We start from the raw sequence: 23,708 nt of genomic DNA, 5'->3' as shown, positions 1-23,708 counted from the left end.
GATAAAGACACCTCTGATTCTTCAGAGGATGCTCTTTCTGGGTTGGAATTTTCTGCCTCTAAGCCTCCAGCTGCGGAGGAACCAGACTTTAGATTTATAATTGAACACTTAAACTTTCTGCTAAAGGAAGTTTTGGCTACTTTGGAGATTGCAGAACCTAATTTACCTGAGGAACCTTGTATTCCTAAACTAGATAAGGTCTACGAGGACAGGGTTGTACCACAGACTTTCACGGTTCCTGTTAAGAACAAATGGAAAAGACTTGGTTTTTCTTTTCCCCCTTCTTTTAAGAAATTGTTCCCGGTTCCGGACTCTCAATTAGAGTTGTGGGGTTCCGTCCCTAAGGTGGATGGCGCTCTACTATCCTGCTTGAGGATAGTTTGTCGTTTAAGGAGCCCATAGATAAGAAGCTGGAAACTCTAAGAAAAATGTTTCATACGGGATATTTCAACTGGCAGCGGCTGTTGCTGCAGTTGCTATATCGGCTACTTACTGGTGTGACTCCTTATCTGAGTTGATCGAGGTGAAGGGTCCGCTCGACGAGATCCAGGAAAGAATTAAGGCCTCAAGGGTAGCTAATTCTTTTATTTGTGATGCTAATATGCAGATTATTCGCCTGAATGCCAAGGCTTCAGGTTTTTCTGTACTAGCCCGTAGGGCACTCTGGCTGAAGTCTTGGTCTGCAGACATGACTTAGAAATCTAGACTTCTTTCACTCCCATTTAAGGGAAAGATTCTTTTTGGACCAGGCCTGGACGCTTATCTCCATGGTTACTGGAGGCAAAGGTGCCTTTTTACTGCAGGATAAGAAGAACAAATCTAAGGTACAAGGTCCTAATTTTCGTTCCTTTTGTTCGAATAAATCCCAATGTCTGAAGCCTTCTTCAAAGCCTGAGCAGTCAAAGGGAACTTGGAAACCGACTCAGCCCTGGAATAAATCCAAGCAGAGAAGCCGCAGAGTCAGTGTTGGCATGATGGGGCGTCCCCCGATCCGGCTCTGGATCTGGTAAGGGGCAGACTGTCATTTTTTTCCAGAAACTTAGTTTGGGGACGTGCAAGACCCGTGGGTCCTGGAGGTCATCACTCAGGGATACAGGATAGTGTTCAAGTCTGATCCACCCAGGGGCAGATTCCTCTTATCAAACCTGTCTTTAAGGCCAGAAAAGAGAAAGGCCTTTCTAGGGTGTGTGAGGGATCTCTCCACCCTGGGGGTCATTGTACCGGTACCTCCAGCAGAGAGAGGTCTGGGATACTACTCAAACCTTTTTGTGGTCCCAAAGAAGGAGGGTACTTTTTGCCCGATTTTGGACCTAAAGTGTTTAAACAAAGTCCTATCTGTCCCCTCGTTCAAGATGGAGACAATAAGGTCCATTCTTCCCTTAGTTCAGGAAGGACAGTTCATGACCACGATAGACCTGAAGGATGCCTACCTTGACGTCCCTATACACAAGGAACACTTCAAGTTCCTAAGATTTGTGTTCCTGGACCAGCACTTCCAGTTTATTGCACTTCTGTTTGGTCTACCTACTGCTCCAAGAGTTTTTACGAAGGTTCTAGGGGCTCTGCTCGCAGTGGCCAGAACCAGAGGTATAGCAGTGGTGCCATTCTTAGACGATATTCTGTTTCAAGCACCATCCTGTTGTCTGGCAGAGGACCTTTCAAAAGCCCTTCTTTCTCTTCTTCGATCTCATGGATGGAAGATAAACTTAGACAAGAGTTCTCTTATTCCCAGTACCAGGGTGGAATTCCTGGGTACGATAATAGACTCCATATCCATGAAGATTTTTCTTACATACCAGAGACGTTACAAGCTAACTTCAAATTGTCTTGCCCTCCAGACCTCCTTAAGGCCCTCTGTGGCTCGGTGTATGGAGGTAATTGGTCTCATGGTGTCCTGCATGGACATCATCCCCTTTGCCAGATTCCATCTCAGACCTCTTCAGCTGTGCATGCTGAGACAGTGGAATGGCGATCATTCAGATCTGTCTCAACAGATTTCTATGGACAACTGGTCGAGAGAATCGCTCTACTGGTGGCTCTGTCCAGATCACCTATTTCAAGGGACATCCTTTTTGAGACCATCCTGGGAGGTTTTGACCAAGGATGTGTGCCTTATTGGATGGGGAGCTGTTTGGAGTGCCAGGAAGCCACAGGGCCTGTGGACTCAAGAGGAATCTCTCCTCCCAATCAACATTTTGGAGCTTCGAGCAATCTTCAATGCTCTGAAGGCTTTGGCCTCTTCTAGGTTTGGCCCAGTTTATTAGATTCCAATCGGACAAGATAACCTTGGTGGCTTACATCAACCGTCAGGGGGGAACGAGGAGCTCCCTAGCAATGAGGGAAGTATCTCGAAATCTGGAATGGGCGGAGGCCCACAACTGCTCGCTGTCAGCAATCCACATTCCGGGTGTGGACAACTGGGAAGCTGATTTTTTCAGCAGACAATCCTTTCATCCGGGGGAATGGTCTCTCCATCCCGAGGTGTTTGCGGAGATTTGCAACACATGGGGGACGCTGGAGATAGATCTCATGGCGTCCCGGCTCAATTGCACACTACCCAGATATGGGTCGCGGTCCAGGGATCCTCAGGCGGAGCTAATAGATGCATTTGCAGTGCCTTGGAGGTTCAGTCTGATCTACATTTTCCACCCATTACCACTTCTACCTCGTTTAGTGGCCCGCATCAAGCAGGAGCGAGCATCAGTGATTCTAATTGCTCCATCGTGGCCTCGGAGGATGTGGTTCGCGGTTCTGGTGGGGATGTCCTCATCTCCTCCATGGAGGTTACCATGTCGCAGGGATCTGCTGGTGCAAGGTCCTTTTTGTTCATCAGAATCTAGATTCTCTGAGGCTGACTGCGTGGAGATTGAACGATTAGTCCTAGCCAAGAGAGGTTTCTCAGAGAGTTATTGATACTCATTCAAGGTCGTAAGCCGGTTACTCGCCGCATCTATCATAAGGTGTGGAGGACCTGCTTATTCTGGTGTGAAGAGCGTGGATTCCCTTGGCATAGGGTCAGGGTTTCCAGAATTCTTCCCTTTTTCCAGGATGGTCTGGAGAAGGGCCTTTCTGCTACCTCCCTTAAGGGACATATTTCGACCCTATCTGTTTTACTGCAAAAGAGGCTCCTGAGCTTCCAGAAGTCCAGTCTTTTGTTCAGGCTCTGACTAGAATCGATCCTGTGTTTAGTTCTAGCACTCCTCTTTGGAGTTACATCTGGTTATTGTTTTGCAGAAGGCTCTGTTTGAGCCTATGCATGTAGTTATCATTAAGTTACGGTCTTGGAAGGTTATTTTTCTACTGGCTATTGCCTCTGCGTGCAGAGTATCTGAGATGGCTGCCTTGCAATGTGAGCACACTTACCTAGTATTCCATGCTTATAGGGCTGTTCTTCGTACTGGGTTAGATTTTCTTCCTAAGGTTGTTTCAGATCGTAACATCAATCAGGAGATTGTGGTTCCTTCCTTGTGTCATAATCCTCCTCCTTTGAAGGAGTGGTTACTTCATAATTTGGATGTGGTTCAGGCCTTGAAGTTCTATCTCCAGGCTACGAAGGAGTTTAGACGGACTTCTTTGTTTGTTGTCTATTCTGGGAAGCATAAGGGGCAGAAAGCCTTGTCCACTTCCTTGTCCTTTCAAGAATGAGGCCTCTATGGATCAGAATTCTAGGGCGGCCACCTGGTCCTCCATACATAACTTTTCAAAATTTTACAAGTTTGATGTTTTTGCTTCGGTTGAAGCAGCTTTTGGGGGAGAGATTTTGCAGGCTGTGGTGCCCTCAGAATAGGGTCCGCCTCACTTTTTGCCCTCCCTTTTTCATTCAGTGTCCTCTAGAACTTGGGTATATGTTTCCCACAAGTAAGGCATGAAGCCGTGGACACTACTCATATTAAGAAGGAAAACATAAACTATGCTTACCAGATCCTTTCCTTTCTGTATGAGGAGAGCCCATGGCTCCCCGCCTGTAGTCTCCGTTGGGCGGACCTAAATTTTAGTTTTGTTCTTCTGGCACCATTTATACCCTGATATTTCTCCTACTGTTCCTTGTTCCATCGGCAGAATGACTGGGGGATGAGGGAAGTGGGGGAGGTATTTAAGCCTTTGGCTGGGGTGTCTTTTCCTCCTCCTGGTGGCCAGGTTCAGTATTTCCCACAAGTAAGGTATGAAGCCGTGGACTCTTCTCATACAGAAGGAATTGAAATTATCTGGTAAGCATAATTTGTTTTTTTTCTGGCACAGAGTTAAGGTTGCCAGGATCTTATCTTTTCTCCAGGATGGGCTGATGAAAGGCCTTTCTGCTAGTTCCCTGAGGGGACAGATTTCGGCCCTGTCGGTTTTATTGCACAAGAGAATGGCTGAGCTTTCTAGACGTGCAGTCATTTAAGGCTCTGAATAGGATCAGACCTGTGTTAGGATCTGTGGCTCCTCCTTGGAGCCTTAATCTTGTTGTTTGGGTTTTGCAACAGGTTCTGTTTGAGCCTCAGCATTCTGTTGACATTAAATTGTTATCTTGGAAGGTTCTCTCTTTATTTGCTATTGCCTCTGCGCGCAGAGTTTCTGAGATCTCTGCTTTGCAATGTGTGCCCCCTTATCTGATTTTTCATGCAGATAAAGCAGTTTTACGTGCTCAATTAGGTTTTCTTCCTAAGCTTGCAACATCAATCGGGAGATTGTGGTTCCTTCCTTGTGTCCTAATCCTTCATTGAAGGAATGCTTACTTCACAATTTGTTCTATCTTCAGGCTAATAAGGAGTTAGACAATCTTCCTCTTGTCCGGGGAAGCGTAAGGGGCAGAAGTTTGATTCGACTTCCCTATCTTTTTGGTTAAGGAGTGTCATCCGCTTAACTTACGAGACAGCGGGACATCGTCCTGAGGATAACGGCTCATTTAACTAGAGCAGTGGCTTCTTGGGCCTTTAAGAACGAGGCCTCTATGGATCAGATTTGTAAGGCGGATACCTGGTACTCCTTACAAGTTTTATGTTTTTGCTTCGGCTGAAGCAGCTTTCGGGAGAAAAGTTTTGAAAGTTGTGGTGCCCTCAGAATATGGTCTGTCTCTTCCTTTTTGTTCCCTCCCATTATTCATTCAGTGTCCTCTGGAGCTTGGGTATAGTTTTCCCAACAGTAAGGAATGAAGCCGTGGACTCTCCCTATCTTAGGAAGGAAAACATAATTTATGCTTACCAGATAAATTCCTTTCCTTCCAGATAGGGAGAGCCCACGGCCCCCGTCCGTTTTTTGTTTGGTCTATGGGTGGTCCCCTATTTATTTGATTCTATTCTTCTGGCACCATTGATACCCTAATGTTTCTCCTACTTTTCCTTGATCCCTCTGCAGAAGGACTGGGGTAATGAGGAAGTGGAGGGGATATTTAAGCCTTTGACTGGGGTGTCTGCCTCCTCCTGGTGGCCAGGTGTTGTATTTCCCAACAGTAAGGAATGAAGCCGTGGACTCTCCCTATCCAGAAGGAAAGATATTTATCCTCTTAAGCATAAATTGTTTTTTTATAGAGTACTTTAACATGTTTTCCGGGGCCAGAATTTATATCCTATTTCTGTAGCCAAATTGCCACATATAAGACAAAGGTATGACACATTTTTAGAATTTGAACTAAAAACACCAATTACCTCACATTTGTTATCCTTTTCTTACAGCAGATGTACGGGGAACTGCAGCAAACTTTTCTGGCCACTCTGTAGGGGAAGCAGCCCCGCAAACAATGCATAGCCCCAAACGGAGTGGGAGGCGCTGCCAAAGGCTCCGCGGCCATCTGGTACAGAGAGGATGGAGGGAGTGCATCGTAAATAGAAGCCAGCCAAAGTAAGTACTGGCTTTTATTTTTAGTAGACGGCAAATAACAATGAGCTTATGTCTATTAGAGAAGCAATGGCAGAGATGACATAATATCAAATACAATTAAAATGTTTTCTTTTCATCTAAAATAGCTATATAAATCTATTGCAGCTTGTTTAATGCGCATGTCCTGGATTAACTATTTTTATTTTATTTTTTATTTAAAGGTGGGGAACTTGCCAATATGCTTGCCTTAAAGTTTATTGCTCCATTGTGCACAAAAATATATTTCCTGTTAGTTTTAGTATCAAAAACTTTTTCATGGAAATATTAAACTATCTTTAATTCATGCTTTTTCATATGTACGATGGCCATTTTGTTTTAATGTCCCATTAAGGGACAGATTACAAGTGGAACAGTATTTAATGCTCCTGCTTGAACGCTAACTCTGCTTAACGTAAGCTTTTTGCGTGCGTCGGATAGCGCTCATATTACAGGTTGATAGTAAACCGTTTTCATTCGCACACAAACACGATGAGCGTAAAGAGCCAAATGTATTCCTCATAGAAGTCAATGTTGCAAAAAAGTGGAAAAACCCTACTTGTCTGCAAACCTGATTCTGTTTATTAGACTTAGAAGCGTTGGGAGTAATTACACCCGGTCCCCTTGGGGGAACAGATTCAAGTGTTGCATTCAAACATTTTCATTATTCCAAAAACAGGGCTTACAGGCCGATCTTAGATCTCATAACTCTGAACAAATTTTTAAAAGTTCCAACTTTTCAAATGGAGACTTTTTGCACTATATTACCTTAAGTGCAGGAGGTCCAACTTATGGCTACCACACAGACTTGAAAGATACCTTTTTTCAATTTTTCCATTCACAGGATTTATATAAATTTATCAGATTTGCCTTTCTAAGCTTGTATTAAAGGGTCATTATACCCTAGATTTTTGTTTCCATAAATATTTTGTAGATGATCCATTTATATAGCCTATACAGCTTTTTTTTGTTTTAAGTATAGTTTTATATATATATTTATATTTATTATTATTGAGGAAGTAATGACAGACATACAAGAAATACACATATATAAACAAATACACTAGAACTGAAATATCACTTCATGACAACATGTGAAGATTCTCATCGAACAAGCAATACATGCGAGACCTAGGTTTACGTTAGTGAGTCCAAGTAAGATGAATGGGTCTCTAGGTTCCACATACAATATATTCATTTGGGGTGGCTTACGTCAATCACCAAGGTGGTACACAAAGCTCCTTGGCAATTTTGTGCAGACGCCATTATTGCATGGTTTCTGCAATTCATATTCTAGGCATTGGACAGTTGGGAAGCGGACTTCATCAGTACATTCACCCTAGTGAATAGTTCTTGAATCAGTAGGTATTCGGCCAGGTTGTTAATTGTATGGGAAGTCCAGACATAGACCACATGGCCTCTTGCTTGAATTACAAGGTACCCCAGTATTGTTCAAGATCTTGAGATCCACAAGTGACTCTTAATAGATGCACTAGTGGTTCCTGTTCATTCAATATGATTTACTTCTTTCCTCATTTTATTTTACAATACAAAATAAAACAGGAAACTTAGGCCTCAGTGATAGTAATTGGCATCTCTCTGTAAGGATTTGCTCTTTCCATGTCCCTTCCATCAAATCTCTCTATTTGGTCTGATTTTGTCTGAGAGGTTTTTCAAAACCATTGTTAGAGACTTGATTCATTATAGAAAGTCTCTTGCAAGATTTTTCTGATTTAAAGTGATAGTAAACAAAAAAAGTTATTGTTTAAAAAGATGGATAATTCCTTTATTTACCATACCCCCGTTTTGCATAACCAACACTGTTATAGAAAAATCCTCTCTACCTCTGTAATTACCATGTATCTAAGCTTCTGCTGACTGCCTGCTTATCTCAGATCTTTTGACAGACTTGCATTTCAGGCAATTAGTGCTGACTCTTAACCTTTTAACGCCGTTACAACGTTGTATTCCGCCCAAATTTCTTTTCTGAAGCCACTGGCGCTTCCCTGATTGTATTGCGGTTTGGAGGGCATGCCTCGCATCATAGGGACGCCCCCCTGACGCAATCAAATCATTGAAATCTCGTGATCACGTGCACGATTGCGAGATTTCAATTTTTTTACATCAGAACAGTTGTAAAGGGTTAAATAACTTCACATGCATGAGCACGTTATCTATATGAACCACATGAACTAACGCCCTCTAGCTGTGAAACAGTGTCAAATGCAGAGGCGTCCTTCAAGGGCTTAGAAATTAGCATATGAGCCTACCTAGGTTTAGCTTTCAACTAAGAATAACAAAAGAACAAAGCAAATCTGATGATAAAAGTAAATTAGAAAGTTGTTGAAAATTACATGCCCTGTCAGAATCGTTGAACTTTAATTTGGTCTTTACTATTCCTTTAAGTCCAAGAATTACCGTTGGAGCTCTTAGAATTCTTTTTTTGCTGGATGGTCTGGATAAGTTTTTCAGCCAGTTCTTTTAAAGTTTTCCCTTTCTCTTGGCTATTTCCTCAGCCAGTAAAGTATCTGAGCTTTCTTTTCTATCTTGTGATTCTCCTTACCTGTTGTGTTTTTCTTCTCATCAGGATAAAGCAATTTTAAGAACAGACTACTCTTTCCTTCATAAGGTTGTTTCTTCTGAAAACATCAGTCTGAAATTGTAGTCTCATCTCTGTCCAGAGCCAAAGAACGCTAAAGAAGATAAAGATAATTCTTAACTTTGTTGTAGTAAGGTCCTTGACATTGCATCATCAAGCCACTAAAGAATGAAAACAAATCTTCTTCCTGGTTTACTGCAATCACGTTGGCAACTTAGCTTAAAGTGATTGTAATATTTACTGCCCACTATATAAAATTAATGTTTAAAACAGAGGAAATATAATTCATTAACTTTTTGAAAGACCCTTTTTGCTTAAATTTTTTTTTTACCACGGAGTTATGGTAAACATACCGCCGTTCCTCCGTCCGCATCTTACTGTATTTAGCAGATGACGATTCCGGGCTTCCTCCAATCGTTGAGTGACCCACGAGCTAGATGCCAGAAGTGCGCATTTTAATGATTTACTTATATATAGTGGGAAGTAATTTAGTAAAGTTTACAATCACTTTAAAGCTTTGATTCACATAGCATACCTAGTAGCAGGAAGTGTCCTCCCGAACAAATTACTTTTTAATCTACTAGAGCAATCACTACCTTTTTAGGCTTTTAGAAATTAAGCTCGTTTTAAACAGATTTCAAGTCAGTTACTTGGTCATCTTTACATACCATTACCAATTTCTACCATTTTGACACATTTGCCTCGTATGTGGCTGCTTTTGGTAGTAAAGTTCTGCATGCTTATTTTTCGGTTTAGTTTCTCTACCTGCCTTACCTGTTTTTATTATTATTGGTTATTTGTAGAGCGCCAACAGAATACCGCTCGTGACATACAGAGCACTGTTATTGGTCAAGCAGAAACCACCGCTGATACAATCAGCAGTTTTAGTTGCACTGCCAAGTTGTGGATCAGTGTCAGTTTCCGTTCAGGGCCAGCATTGCTTTGCAGACCCCTTGCACTACTTTAACTGTGTTTTTAACTCCTGCATGTAAATATGAGAATTGTTTATACAGTTGTTTTTACTTTCTGGCACAGGGTTACTGCACTTAACCAGCAAGAGGAGGAGGTACCAACCACCAAGGCACCGTGGGATTTTGTAGATTCCACCCAACGAATAAGCTGTTTTTGTTCAAGGTGAGAGAGGTGTAGTTATTTGTGATGGATATAATTTCTAAGATACATTTCTCTTGTAAGGTGTATCCAGTCCACGGATTCATCCATTACTTGTGGGATATTCTCCTTCCCAACAGGAAGCTGCAACAGGATCACCCACAGCAGAGCTGTCTATATAGCTCCTCCCCTAACTGCCACCTTCCAGTCATTCTCTTGAAGCTCTCGACAAGGGAAGTAGCTAGAGAGATGTGGTGCATTAATGTAGTTTATCTTCAATCAAAAGTTTATTATTTTCAAATGGTACCAGAGTTGTACTATTTTAGCCTCAGGCAGAAAGTTGAAGAAGAGTCTGTCTGTGGTTTTTTGATGATCTTAGCGGTTTGTAACTAAGGTCCACTGCTGTTCTCACGCATAACTGAAGAGATGGGTAACTTCAGCTGGGGGAATAGCGTGCAGGGTCTCCTGCTCTGAGGTATGTGCAGTTTTAAATTTTTCTAGAGAGATAAGCTAGAAAATGCTGACAATACCGGATTTATTTAAGGTAAGCCTGATTACAGTGATTTAATAATGACTGGTATCATGCTTGCTGTAAAGGGTAATATTTTTGTTATTTACTCTCATTACTGAATAGATATAACGTTTGCTTGAGGTATATAAACGTTTATTACAAATTGGTGATAAAACTTTATTCTGGGGCCCAGTTTTTCCACATGGCTGACTAGATTTTGCCTAGGGATAGTTTTTTAAGGCCCTCTCACTGTGAGTACAGGTTGGGAGGGGCCTATTTTCGCGCCTAAATTGCGCAGTAGTTTTTGCAGCTTGAGACATCCAGCTTCCCTGAAGGAGTCCCCTGAACATATAGGACCTCTCTAAAGGGTTTTTGTGCCTTCCAAAGTCGTTGTATGGGCAGGTAGGAGCCACAGTAGAGCTGTGGCAGTTGGTTGTGATTGTTTAAAAACTTTTATATCGTTTTTTTTTTGATCCGGTTTTGAAACTAAGGGGTTAATCATCCATTTGCAAGTGGGTGCAATGCTATTTCAGTCTATTATACGCACTGTAAAAATTTCGTAAAATGTACTGCTTTTTTCACTGTTTTGCAGTTTCTGTCATTGTTTTTTTCTCTTAAAGGCACAGTACCGTTTTTATTTTTTGCTTGTTCAGTTATTAAAGTGTTTTCCAAGCTTGCTGGTCTCATTACTAGTCTGTTTAAACATGTTTGACATAGAGGAAACTCATTGTTCATTATGTTTAGAAGCCATTGTGGAACCCCCTCTTAGAATGTGTACCAAATGCACTGATTTTACTATAGATTACAAAGACCATGTATCACCAGAAGAAATTGACAAGGAGGAAGTTATGCCGACTAACTCTCCCCACGTGTCAGAACCTATAAATCCTGCTCAGGGGACGCCTAGTACATCTAGCGCGCCCATTGCGTATACCTTTCAAGACACGGCGGCAGTTATGAATCATACCCTTACAGAGGTATTATCTAAACTGCCAGGATTGCAAGGAAAACGAGACAGCTCTGGGACTAGAATAAATACAGAGCTCTCTGACGCTTTAGTGGCTATGTCTGAATCAGACAGTCTGATACACCCTCACAATGTACTGAAGCTGAAGCAGGGGAGCTTCAATCTGTGGGTGATTTTTCTGATTCAGGGAAGATACTTTAACCTGATTCTGATAAGTCTACATTTAAATTTAAGCTTGAGCACCTCCGCATATTGCTCAGGGAGGTCTTAGCAACTCTGGACGACTGTGACACTATTGTAGTCCCAGAGAAATTATGTAGATTGGATAAATACTATGCAGTACCTACTTATACTGATGTTTTTCCAATCCCTTAGAGGTTTTCTGAAATTATTACTAAGGAATGGGATAGACCAGGTGTACCGTTGTCTCCCCCTCCTGTTTTTAAAAAGATGTTTCCTATAGACGCCGCTACACGGAACTTATGGCAGACGGTCCCTAAGGTGGAGGGAGCAGTTTCTACTCTAGCTAAGCGTACCACTATCCCTGTCGAGGACAGTTGTGCTTTTCTAGATCCAATGGATAAAAAATTAGAGGGTTACCTTAAGAAAAATTTTATTCAACAAGGTTTTATTCTCCAGCCTCTTGCATGCATTGCCCCAGTCACTGCTGCTGCGGCTTTCTGGTTTGAGTCTCTAGAGGAGGCTCTACAGGTTGAAACCCCGTTGGAAGATATTATTGACAAGCTTAAGGCTCTTAAGCTAGCCAATTCATTTGTTTCGGACGCCGTTGTTCATTTAACCAAACTAACAGCTAAAAATTCAGGTTTTGTTATTCAGGCGCGTAGGGCGCTATGGCTTAAATCCTGGTCAGCTGACGTGACTTCAAAGTCTAAACTTCTCAATATTCCCTTCAAAGGACAGACCCTATTCGGGCCTGGACTGAAGGAGATCATTTCTGACATCACTGGAGGAAAACAGTCTAGTTTTCGGCCCTTTCGAAACTTCAAGAGTGGCGCAGCTTCAGCCTCAGGAGGAACAGGGGCAGGGCTTCTATTCAAATCTGTTTGTAGTTCCCAAGAAAGAGGGAACATTCAGACCAATCTTAGATCTCAAGATCTTAAACAAATTTCTCAGAGTCCCATCCTTCAAGATGGAGACTATTCGAATCTTCCTTCCTATGATCCAGGAGGGTCAATATATGACTACCGTAGACTTAAAGGATGCTTATCTTCACATCCCGATACACAAAGATCATCATCATCGTTTTCTCAGGTTTGCCTTTCTAGACAGGCACTACCAGTTTGTGGCTCTTCCCTTCGTGTTGGCCACAGCACCAAGAATCTTTACAAAGGTTCTAGGGTCCCTCCTAGCGGTCCTAAGGCCGCGGGGTATAGCAGTAGCCCCTTACTTAGACAACATTCTGATACAGGCGTCGACTTTTCAAATCGCCAAGTCCCATACGGAGATTGTTCTGGCATTTCTGAGGTCCCATGGGTGGAAGGTGAACGAAGAAGAGTTCTCTATCACCTCTAACAAAAGTTTCATTCCTAGGGACTCTGATAGATTCGGTAGAAATGAAGATTGTCAAAACTTCTAGACTCTTGCCGTGTTCTTTATTCCACTTCTCGTCCTTCAGTGGCTCAGTGTATGGAAGTAATCGGTTTAATGGTAGCGGCAATGGACATAGTACCGTTTGCCCGCCTACATCTTGCATGCAACTTTGCATGCTCAGTCAGTGGAATTGGGATTACACAGATTTGTCTCCTCTACTAAATCTGGATCAAGAAATCAGGGATTCTCTTTTCTGGTGGCTATCTCGGGTCCATCTGTCCAAGGGGATGAGCTTCCGCAGGCCAGATTGGACTATAGTAACGACAGATGCCAGCCTTCTGGGCTGGGGTGCAGTCTGGAACTCCCTGAAGGCTCAGGGCTCGTGGACTCAGGAGGAGGCCCTCCTTCCGATAAACATTCTGGAACTAAGAGTGATATTCAATGCTCTTCAGGCTTGGCCTCAGCTAGCTGCGGTCAGGTTCATCAGATTTCAGTCGGACAACATCACGACTGTAGCCTATATCAACCATCAGGGGGGAACAAGGAGCCCCCTGGCAATGTTGGAGGTTTCAAAGATAATTCTATGGGCAGAGGTTCACTCTTGCCATCTCTCAGCTATCCATATCCCAGGAGTAGAGAACTGGGAGGCAGATTTTCTAAGTTGGCATTCTTTTCATCCGGGGGAGTGGGAGCTCCATCCGGAGGTATTTGCCCAGCTGATTCAACTATGGGGCAAACCAGAACTGGATCTCATGGCGTCTCGTCAGAACGCCAAACTTCCTTGTACGGGTCCAGGTCAAGGGATCCCCAGGCAGCGCTGTTAGATTCTCTAGCAGCGCCCTGGTCCTTCAGCCTGGCTTATGTGTTTCCACTGTTTCCTCTCCTCCCTCGTCTGATTGCCAAGATCAAGCAGGAGAGAGCTTTGGTGATTTTGATAGCTCCTGCGTGGCCACGCAGGACTTGGTATGCAGATCTGGCGGACATGTCATCCTTTCCACCATGGACTCTACCGCTGAGGCAGGACCTTCTACTTCAAGGTCCCTTCAAACATCCAAATCTAATTTCTCTGCGGCTGACTGCTTGGAGATTGAACGATTGATTTTATCAAAGCGGGGTTTTTCCGAGTCGGTCATTGATACCTTAATTCAGGCTCGAAAGCCTGTCACCAGGAAAATCTATCATAAGATATGGTGTAAATATCTTCATTGGTGTGAATCCAATAGTTACTCATGGAGTAAAGTCAGGATTCCCAGGATATTATCTTTTCTCCAAGAAGGATTGGAGAAGGGATTGTCAGCTAGTTCCTTAAAGGGACAGATTTCTGCTCTGTCTATTCTTTTGCACAAGCGTCTGGCGGATGTTCCAGACGTTCAGGCGTTTTATCATGCTTTAGTTAGAATCAAGCCTGTGTTTAAACCTGTTGCTCCTCCATGGAGTTTAAATTTAGTTCTTAAAGTTCTTCAAGGGGTTCCGTTTGAACCTCTGCATTCCATAGATATCAAGCTTTTATGTTGGAAAGTTTTTGGTAGCTATCTCTTCGGCTTGAAGAATTTCAGAGTTATCTGCCTTGCAGTGTGATTCCCCTTATCTGATCTTCCATGCAGATAAGGTAGTATTGCGTACCAAACCTGGGTTTCTTCTTAAGGTGGTATCTAATAAGAATATCAATCAGGAGATTGATGTTCCGTCACTGTGTCCTAATTCTTCTTCAAAGAAGGAACGTCTATTACACAATCTTGACGTGGTTCGTGCTTTAAAGTTTTATTTACAAGCTACTAAAGATTTTCGTCAAACATCTGCATTGTTTGTTGTCTACTCTGGACAGAGGAAAGGCCAAAAGGCTTCAGCAACTTCTCTTTCTGTTTGGTTAAGAAGTATAATCCGCTTAGTTTATGAGACTGCTGGCCAGCAGCCTCCTGAAAGAATTACAACTCATTCCACTAGATCGGTGGCTTCCACATTGGCTTTTAAAAATGAGGCTTCTGTTGAACAGATTTGTAAGGCGGCGACTTGGTCTTCGCTTCATACTTTTTCTAAATTCTACAAATTTGATACTTTTGCTTCTTCGGATGCTATTTTTGGGAGAAAGGTCTTACAGGCAGTGTTGCCTTCCGTTTAAGTGCCTGCCTTGTCCCTCCCTTCATCCGTGTCCTATAGCTTTGGTATTGGTATCCCACAAGTAATGGATGAATCCGCGGACTGGATACACCTTACAAGAGAAAACAAAATTGATGCTTGCCTGATAAATTTATTTCTCTTGTGGTGTATCCAGTCCACGGCCCGCCCTGTCATTTTAAGGCAGGTGTTTTTTATTTTTAAACTACAGTCACCACTGCACCCTATAGTTTCTCCTTTCTCTTGCTTGTCTTCGGTCGAATGACTGGGAGGTGGCAGTTAGGGGAGGAGCTATATAGACAGCTCTGCTGTGGGTGATCCTCTTGCAGCTTCCTGATGGGAAGGAGAATATCCCACAAGTAATGGATGAATCTGTGGACTGGATACACCACAAGAGAAATAAATTTATCAGGTAAGCATAAATTTTGTTTTTTTGTTTACATCATAAATCTTTGTCATAGAATGCATCATACTTTCATTTTTTCTCTCTTTACCTTTTTCATGAAAGTGTCATTCATACACATATATATGTGTGTATGTCTCTCTCTCTCTCTCTCTCATATATAAATGTGTGTGTGTATATATGCATATGTATATGTGTGTGTGTGTATGTGTGTGTGTATATATATATATATATATATATATATATATATATATATATATATATATATATATATATATATATATATATACATATATATATATATATATATATATATATATATATATATACATGTATACATACTCAGCAGTAATGATACAAAAATTTGTTAAAACATAGGATAGGGATATGCATGATAATGTATATCCCTATGTTTTAACAAATTTTTGCATCATTAAAAGTTATTTTTTATATCACAAGACCAGTGAGTGCTGCCTTTTCTGCTGAGTAAATATTTTTTGACATTGCACCCTGGCAGTTGCTATACAGGACATTCCTATACAGGACATTGCTTATATATAATATAATATTATATATATATATATATATATATATATATATATATATATATATATATATATATATATAATATATATATATATATATATATATATATATATATATATATATATATATATATATATATATATATATATATATATTTAAAAAATGTGTTTGCTTTAAGTATCTAAACCTGTGTTATGTCATTTAGTTTGCCAACCTGCATCCCTTCTATATATATTTTTCTTTTATACTGGTGGTGGGAGTCCATTACTCTTCCCATGAGTAATGGATTGTGGATTCTTACCACCATGAAAGAAATTAATCTGGTAATTAATCAGGTAAGTATAAATTATTTTTTTTATTTTTTTAACCCAGGCACAAACTCTCCAAACAACGTCCTGCAACCAGTGCCAGTCGCCCTCCATCAGTTTCCCAGCCGGTTGTTGGTGGGACACCCTCATCTGGGAATACTAACCTTCCTCCATCTGCCTCTTCTAAGCACAAACCAAGTGATCGGCAGGATAAATCTGAGAAGCTGCAGAAAAAGATTACCACTCCATTTCACCACCGCCCCTCACCCACAGACAGTGAGCAGTGTTTGTCGCAGGACTCTGCTGTTCAGCAAAGGCAAAGTGCAGAGCCTATAACTGGAACACCACCAAGCCGGCAGTTCCCAACCCTACCATCTACTGGAGATATGGACCAGTTGTTACCAGTACACCCCACTGACTCCCCTCACTCACCTGCTTCCCCAATGCCACCCACTCTTAGTCCTCAGCCACCCCCTCAGGATGTGGAGATCCCTGATCCAGAGACAGCAGCATGTAGCTCTTCTTTGTACCCTAATGGGCTAGAGATGCAACCACTTGATGACAGGACGATAATGTTGCCTGGTCTAAACTTGCCCATGATGGCTGAATTGAGTGAAACTAGCTTATACTGTGCGGGGCTTCCCCAGAACCGGCAAACTGGAGACAGCTGGCAGGGATACAGGCTTCCAGTTATAGGCAATAATGATTTCCGGCCACCCGAGTTCCAAGGGGAGTGGTATGAAGGCAAGCAGGAACTGGGAGCTGAAAGCACTGCTCTGAAGAGGTAAGAGTTGTGCAATAAACATGCAAATTTTAGAGAAAGTGAGCATTTGTAAGGTATTGACAGATTAAAAAAAATTGTATTTACATACCTATGGTGCATGTCTACTTATCTGAAATCTCATACTGGGTTGTTTGTGTTGTCCTTTGCATATCCATCTTGAATAGCTGCTGTACGCATAGGCTAGCTTTCTAAGTGAAAAGCAGAAAATCCATGTGAATTGTATATCATTTCTTATTATGGTGTTTCATGTCTTAGAGATTTAGGTTTACTTTTCCCTTTATTGCAATAGTCTTTCTCATTATCCAGTTCTAGGTTTTCCTTTGGAGAGGAAGTTTGTTCAGAATTGTATTCACTTTCCCACTACTCAGATGTTAATCATTTGCTTAAAGGAACATGAAACACAACATTTTTCTTTCATGATTAAGATAGAGAATACATTTTTTTTTATATATTTCTATTTATTTACAACCACAAATACAATAACATAAAGTATGTCAATTTCATACCACGCAGGGTATTTTGACAGAAATTCACAGACAAAAAATAAATGATATATTCATCCCAGAACAGTAGTAACAAAAAGAAGGAAGACAATATGCTTCCCGCTTGACATGTGAATTTAAGTGTTTACCTTGAGGTATATTTTGTACACCTTTTACCAGGGAGAAGGGAAAAAAAAGGAAACAAAAAACACTCCATGGGTTACGACCCCCTCCCCGCACCGCCCTCCGAAGGTCTGTTATTAGATATTTACGTAGATATCTATCAATATGGCTTTTTAAGCCTTTTGGTTTTAAATTATACTTCTCTATATAGTGAGATCCAACTGGCTGGAAATAACTCAAATAATACTAGATCAGCAAAACTCTTTGAACTGAGAAAAGGTTTTAAAATACGTTTTTGCACCTGTGGGGGATATGTTTTAATTACGGGAAGCCACCCTAACATAAACTTTCTTATCCCCCCCCCCCGCTAGTTCTAGATGGAAAGATTTGAATATTATTTGATTTTGTACTTCCCGTATAAAAAATGAAAGGGCTATTTTCCCTTTCCACAATTTCAGTATCAAATGCCTAGTTAAAATAATTATTGTATTTAGAACATTTTTTTGTATAGATTGATTACCCTTTGAAATTCTGAGGAAAATGACTTCTTCCGGCTCTAACCTAATGTCAGCTTGAAAATTTCTATTAAGCCAGAAGATAATCTTCTTCCAATACTGCTGAATCTTAGGACATTGAATAAACATATGCAATATATCTGCTTTTAAGAATGCACATCATGAACAGTTAGATACACATGTTGGATACATCTTCCCAAGTTTATAGGGGGTAAGATAATAATTATTCAACAATTTCATATGAGATTATCTCCAATTTATTGAAATCCTACACTTTTCTAGTGCATTGAAACTGGCTTTGATTTTTTCTTGATCTATATCAGGGAAAATGGGTATCCAGGCATTGCTCAACTTATCTATACCAATTTGGCTTTTTTTAGCCAGCATTATATTATAAAGTAGTGAGATGGATGTAACTCCTTCCTGAAATTTTTGAACATAAGTTCTAATGTCCCTCCATTCCTTAATTCTACTTTTGCCCCAGCCTTTATCATGAACAAAGTGTCTTAATTGTAGATAGGCGTAGAATTCATGTCTAGAAAAGTTAAATTGCTGTGAGAGATTCATATGATTTTACATGTCTTGAATCTGCTAAGATTTGATAAATATCTTTCAACCGCTTCTCTTCCCATGTCTCAAATATTTTCTGAGAAACACCTGGAATAAAATCAGTTACCTCTTATTGGAAGATATTCAGTAAAGGAGTAATCCTTCCCAGTCAGGAAATAAAAAATTTGCCAGGCCACAACTATGTTATTAATAGTAGTTAAGCTTTTTACCTTGTCTGGAGTTTTTTTTAGGGGGGTTATGTAGAATAGCTTTCAGAGCAAATGGATAAGTGATATGACCCTCCTTGTCCGGTGATGAGAACCAGCAAGAATCTGCCAGCCAATCAATTGCCACTTTAGCCAGGGCGGCTATATTATACAGACCAATATTAGGTAGAGCTAGACCTGCCATATTACATTTTTGTATAAGTTTTAAAGAAATACGGGCTTTACTGCCCTTCCAAATAAACTTTGTAAACATTGCATGTAATTTGTCTATATCTACTTTTTTTTAGAAGTAGTGGGAGGTTCTGTAAGGGGTATAGAATCCGCGGGAAAACAATTGTTTTGATTAGGCTAACTCTTGCTGATATTGATAACGGTAAGGATACCCATAAACTTAGATCTGTTTTGATTTTTTGAAGAAGTATTTGGAAATTTAATTTATACCAATTTTGTGGGTTTTTATGTAGATTTTTACCTAGATATGTCAGCGACTCCACAACTTTAAATGGAAATTCTTGTATACTAGATTTTAGCTTTTGCATTCACATTAATTCGCTTTTATCGTAGTTTATTTTATAACCTGAAAAGGTACTGAAAAAGTTTAATGACGTTAGAATTAGGGGAATAGAGTGTCGTGTATTATAAAGAAAGATCAATAGGTCATCTGCATATAATAGAATCTTTAATGTTTGAGTAGACATCGAGATCCCCTGATACACATCCCTTAACCATATAGCCAGCGGTTCCAAAGCAATATTGAAAAGTAGTGGGGATAAAGGGCAACCTTGTCTAGTACCTTTCTTTAACCGTATTCCAGAAGTTAATGAACCATTGATTAATATGTAAGATATCGGTTCTGTGTAGATATTATGTAGAAATTGCGTAAAATGATTTTTAAAACCAAATCTTTCCAGTGCATTAAACATATATTCCCATTCAATAGAATCAAAAGCTTTTTCAGCGTCCAATGTAAGTAAAGCTATATCAGAAGTTAATTTCTTCTCTCTAGAATTTTCTAAATTTCATATATGATCTAAAAAGGTTGTAACTTTACGAATGTTTTTAGATGATTTTCTTGAAGCCATAAAACCGACTTGATCTGTATGTATAATTTCATCGAGACATCCCATTAATCTAGCTGCAATTATAGACATTAATATTTTATAGTCCGCATTGAGAACCGAGATTGGTCTATATGAAGCAGGATCTTCTATATTTTTCCCTTTCTTTGGTATTAAGGTACAATACAAAGAATACAATTTTAAACATTCCAATTTACTTCTATTATCTAATTTGCTTAATTCTTTAGGTATCCTTTGTTAAAGAAATAGCAATGCACATGGGTGAGCCAGTCACATGAGGCATCTATGTGCAGTCACCATTCTGCATCTACTGAGCCTATTTAGATGTGATTTTCAACAAAGAATATCAAGGGAATGTAGAAATTTAGATGATAGAAGTAAATTGGAAAGTTGTTTAAAATCGCATGCTCTTTGTAAATCATGAAAGAATAAATTTGGGTTTCATGTCCCTTTAAAAGGACATGAAAACCAAAACATTTATTTTATGATTGAAACAGAGCATGCGATTTTAAACAGCTTTCTAATTTACTTCTCTTATCTAATTTTTTTTGTTCTCTTGGTATTTTTTGTTGCTGAAACCTCTCCATATAATTTCCAACACTCCAACACAACACAAAAACACTTTGATCACTACATAGTTCAAAGTCTGATAACAAAAATTAAAAAGTGGAGCAGCTCCATCCAAATTCATTTCAATGTAGATTTATTCACATATAAAAAAGGCTCACATACATATAAGTGAGGTTTCAGGACACAGCCCTTAATTGTGCTCATTGTTTATATGTGAATAAATCTACATTGCAAATAATTTGTAAGGTCGTGCTCCACTTTTTGATCTTTTGTTTAAAATCAGAGATTTCTTAGGAGCATGCACGTGTCTGAGGCACTATGTGGCAGCAGTTTTGCAATATTATCCATTTGCAAGAGCACTAGAGGGCAACAAAGAATACCATGGGAACAAAGCAAATTTTATAATACAAGTAATTTGGAAACTTTTTTTTAAAATCGTATGCTCTGTCTGAATCACAAAATATTTTTTTTGGGTTTCATATCCCTTTTAAAACTCACTCTGAAATGCTTTTCTCCCTTTTTTTTCATGCACTGTCCTCTGGTTTTATCTCCTCATCTCGTCTTCTTCCTTCTGCCCATTGTCTGCTTTCCCTTATCACTTTCTTTTAATTTTTTCTCTCTTTTCCTTCTTAATACAGGCAGAGTCCACAGCTGCATTAATTACTTGTGGGAATACAGAACCTGGCCACCAGGAGGAGGAAAAGACACCCCAACCAAAGGCTTAAATACCTTCCTCACTTCCCTCATCCCCCCAGTCATTCTTTGCCTTTCATCACAGGAGGTTAGCAGAGAAGTGTCAGAAGATTTCAGAGTAGTTCCTTAGGAAGAGTTTCTGCCCTTCGAGATGGGACTGGAGTTTTAAGTAGTCTTGTCAGCCTCTCAGTGAGAGCATTGACGAAAGTTAGTCTGGAGATGCAGGGAGAGTCTTTCTGCGAAACCATCCAGTCTCATATTAACAGCTTTCTTCACTCAAGTCCATGTCAGAAGCACTGCTACAATCTGTCAAACTTGAAAGACCGTGTTATTGTTCCATGGCATAGATTCCGGTAAGATTGTGTTATTTTTTACACATATTGCAAACGCTAGAAGACAGGGTCACAGTGTGCCTCCTTTTATCTATATGGAATCAAGGGTTAATATCTCCTGAGGGGGATTTTGAACAGTTGGGTTTAATCATATATGCTTTATTTGATTTTATGCTGCTTTATGTGTAAGTTGTTTATTGGCTCATAGGCTGAGATTGAACATACAGGTTTCACTTTAAGGGTTGCGCAGCGTAAAAGCTTGGCATGCTTTTTCATCGAAGGGACGGTCCTGCATTGCACACCATGTGACCGGAATGGTTGAGGCTTCCATTTCCTTTCTCTTGAACGAGTTACTACTGGAGAGGATTTTTATCTCTGTTCTGTCTGGGTCATAGGAGGTGGTGAGTGCCCCACCCATTGGTGGTATAAAGGTGCTGATTTTTTATTTTTATTTTTTAAAAAATAAAGTTATATTTTTCTGTAGTCCTCCGCATATCGTTCTTTAGCTATTGAGGATTCTGATTCATTAGAGGGTTCTCCCTCTATTTTAAAGAGTAATGCCTGTCTATATTGTGAGAGCCCTCTGGAATATCCGCCCTCTCAATTATGTTCCATATGCATTTTGATAAGGGGATTATATCAAATAAGGTTGACATGTTTGATACCACTGAACCGCCCACCTCTGTGGAGTCCTCGTCCAGTAAGGTGCACACCCTTGGTGCATCTTTGTATACACATGCAGCTTCCCATTGCATTTCTAATCCTATATCTGGAGGGGGCCTTTTTTTCACCAGAAGTTACTGTGTTTCATAAGGTGGTGTCTGCGGCCATTAGTGCTTTCCTTCACACTGCTAAGCGCAAGCGAAGGGTTAAATCTTGCACTCCTGCCCAGGTGGCATCATGTAATTTGTCGGATATATCCTATCGGCTATCAGAGGATGAGGTTCTCTCTGAAACTTCAGAGTATGAACTTTCAGGGTTGGAGTCTGCCGCCTATAATCCTCCGCCTGTGGAGGATCCAGTTTCTTCTGTTAAGTGTGATCAGTCCACGGGTCATCATTACTTCTGGGATATTACTCCTCCCCAACAGGAAGTGCAAGAGGATTCACCCAGCAGAGCTGCATATAGCTCCTCCCCTCTACGTCACTCCCAGTCATTCTCTTGCACCCAACGACTAGATAGGATGTGTGAGAGGACTATGGTGATTATACTTAGTTTTATATCTTCAATCAAAAGTTTATTTTAAAATAGCACCGGAGTGTGTTATTACCTCTCTGGCAGAGTTTGAAGAATAATCTACCAGAGTTTTGCTATGATTTTAGCCGGAGTAGTTAAGATCATATTGCTGTTCTCGGCCATCTGAGGAGTGAGGTAAACTTCAGATCAGGGGACAGCGGGCAGATGAATCTGCATAGAGGTATGTAGCAGTTTTTATTTTCTGACAATGGAATTGATGAGAAAATCCTGCCATACCGATATAATGTCATGTATGTATACTTTACACTTCAGTATTCTGGGGAATGGTACTTCACTAGAATTACACTGTAAGAAATACATAAAGCTGTTTAATAACTAGAGATTATGTTTAACGTTTTTGCTGGAATGTAAAATCGTTTTCATTTGCTGAGGTACTGTGTGAATAAATGTTTGGGCACTATTTTTCCACTTGGCAGTTGCTTAATCTGTTTTTCTGACAGTTTCTGTTCTCCCTCACTGCTGTGTGTGAGGGGGAGGGGCCGTTTTTTGGCGCTTTTTCTATGCATCAAATATTTCAGTCAGCAACTCATTGTATTCCCTGCATGATCCGGTTCATCTCTACAGAGCTCAGGGGTCTTCAAAACTTATTTTGAGGGAGGTAATTTCTCTCAGCAGAGCTGTGAGAATTATAGTTTGACTGAGATAAAAAACGTTTATTCTGTAATTTGTTTCCTGCTTTCAGAATTTGTTATCTTTGCTAATGGGATTAAACCTTTGCTAAAGTTGTGTTGTTTACAAGGATTGAGGCTATAACTGTTTCAATTTATTAATTTTCAACTGTCATAGATCTTCTGTGCTTCTTAAAGGCACAGTACATTTTAATATTATTCTAATTGAATTGTATTTCCAAGTTGCAAGTTTATTTGCTAGTGTGTTAAACATGTCTGATTCAGAGGATGATACCTGTGTCATTTGTTGCAATGCCAAAGTGGAGCCCAATAGAAATTTATGTACTAACTGTATTGATGCTACTTTAAATAAAAGTCAATCTGTACAAATTGAACAAATTTCACCAAACAACGAGGGGAGAGTTATGCCGACTAACTCGCCTCACGTGTCAGTACCTACATCTCCCGCTCAGAGGGAGGTGCGTGATATTGTAGCGCCGAGTACATCTGGGCGGCCATTACAAATCACATTACAGGATATGGC

At 40.4% G+C, this 23,708-nt stretch overlaps 1 protein-coding gene across 1 annotated transcript in view; it reads left to right on the top strand.

Annotated features, from left to right (window-relative positions):
• Positions 1-23,708, top strand: part of MED13L (mediator complex subunit 13L) — a 944,653-nt gene that overhangs the window by 447,964 nt on the left and 472,981 nt on the right. Inside the window, 3 exon segments of the mRNA XM_053702159.1 lie at positions 5,655-5,820; positions 9,470-9,568; positions 16,010-16,729. Of these exon segments, the coding sequence (XP_053558134.1) occupies positions 5,655-5,820; positions 9,470-9,568; positions 16,010-16,729 (985 nt within the window).

The sequence above is a fragment of the Bombina bombina genome, chromosome 2, assembly GCF_027579735.1.
Source record: "Bombina bombina isolate aBomBom1 chromosome 2, aBomBom1.pri, whole genome shotgun sequence".
In the NCBI taxonomy this organism is placed as follows: domain Eukaryota; kingdom Metazoa; phylum Chordata; class Amphibia; order Anura; family Bombinatoridae; genus Bombina; species Bombina bombina.
The sequence above is the reverse complement of the archived record's forward strand: the minus strand, read 5'-3'. Positions and strand labels throughout refer to the sequence as shown.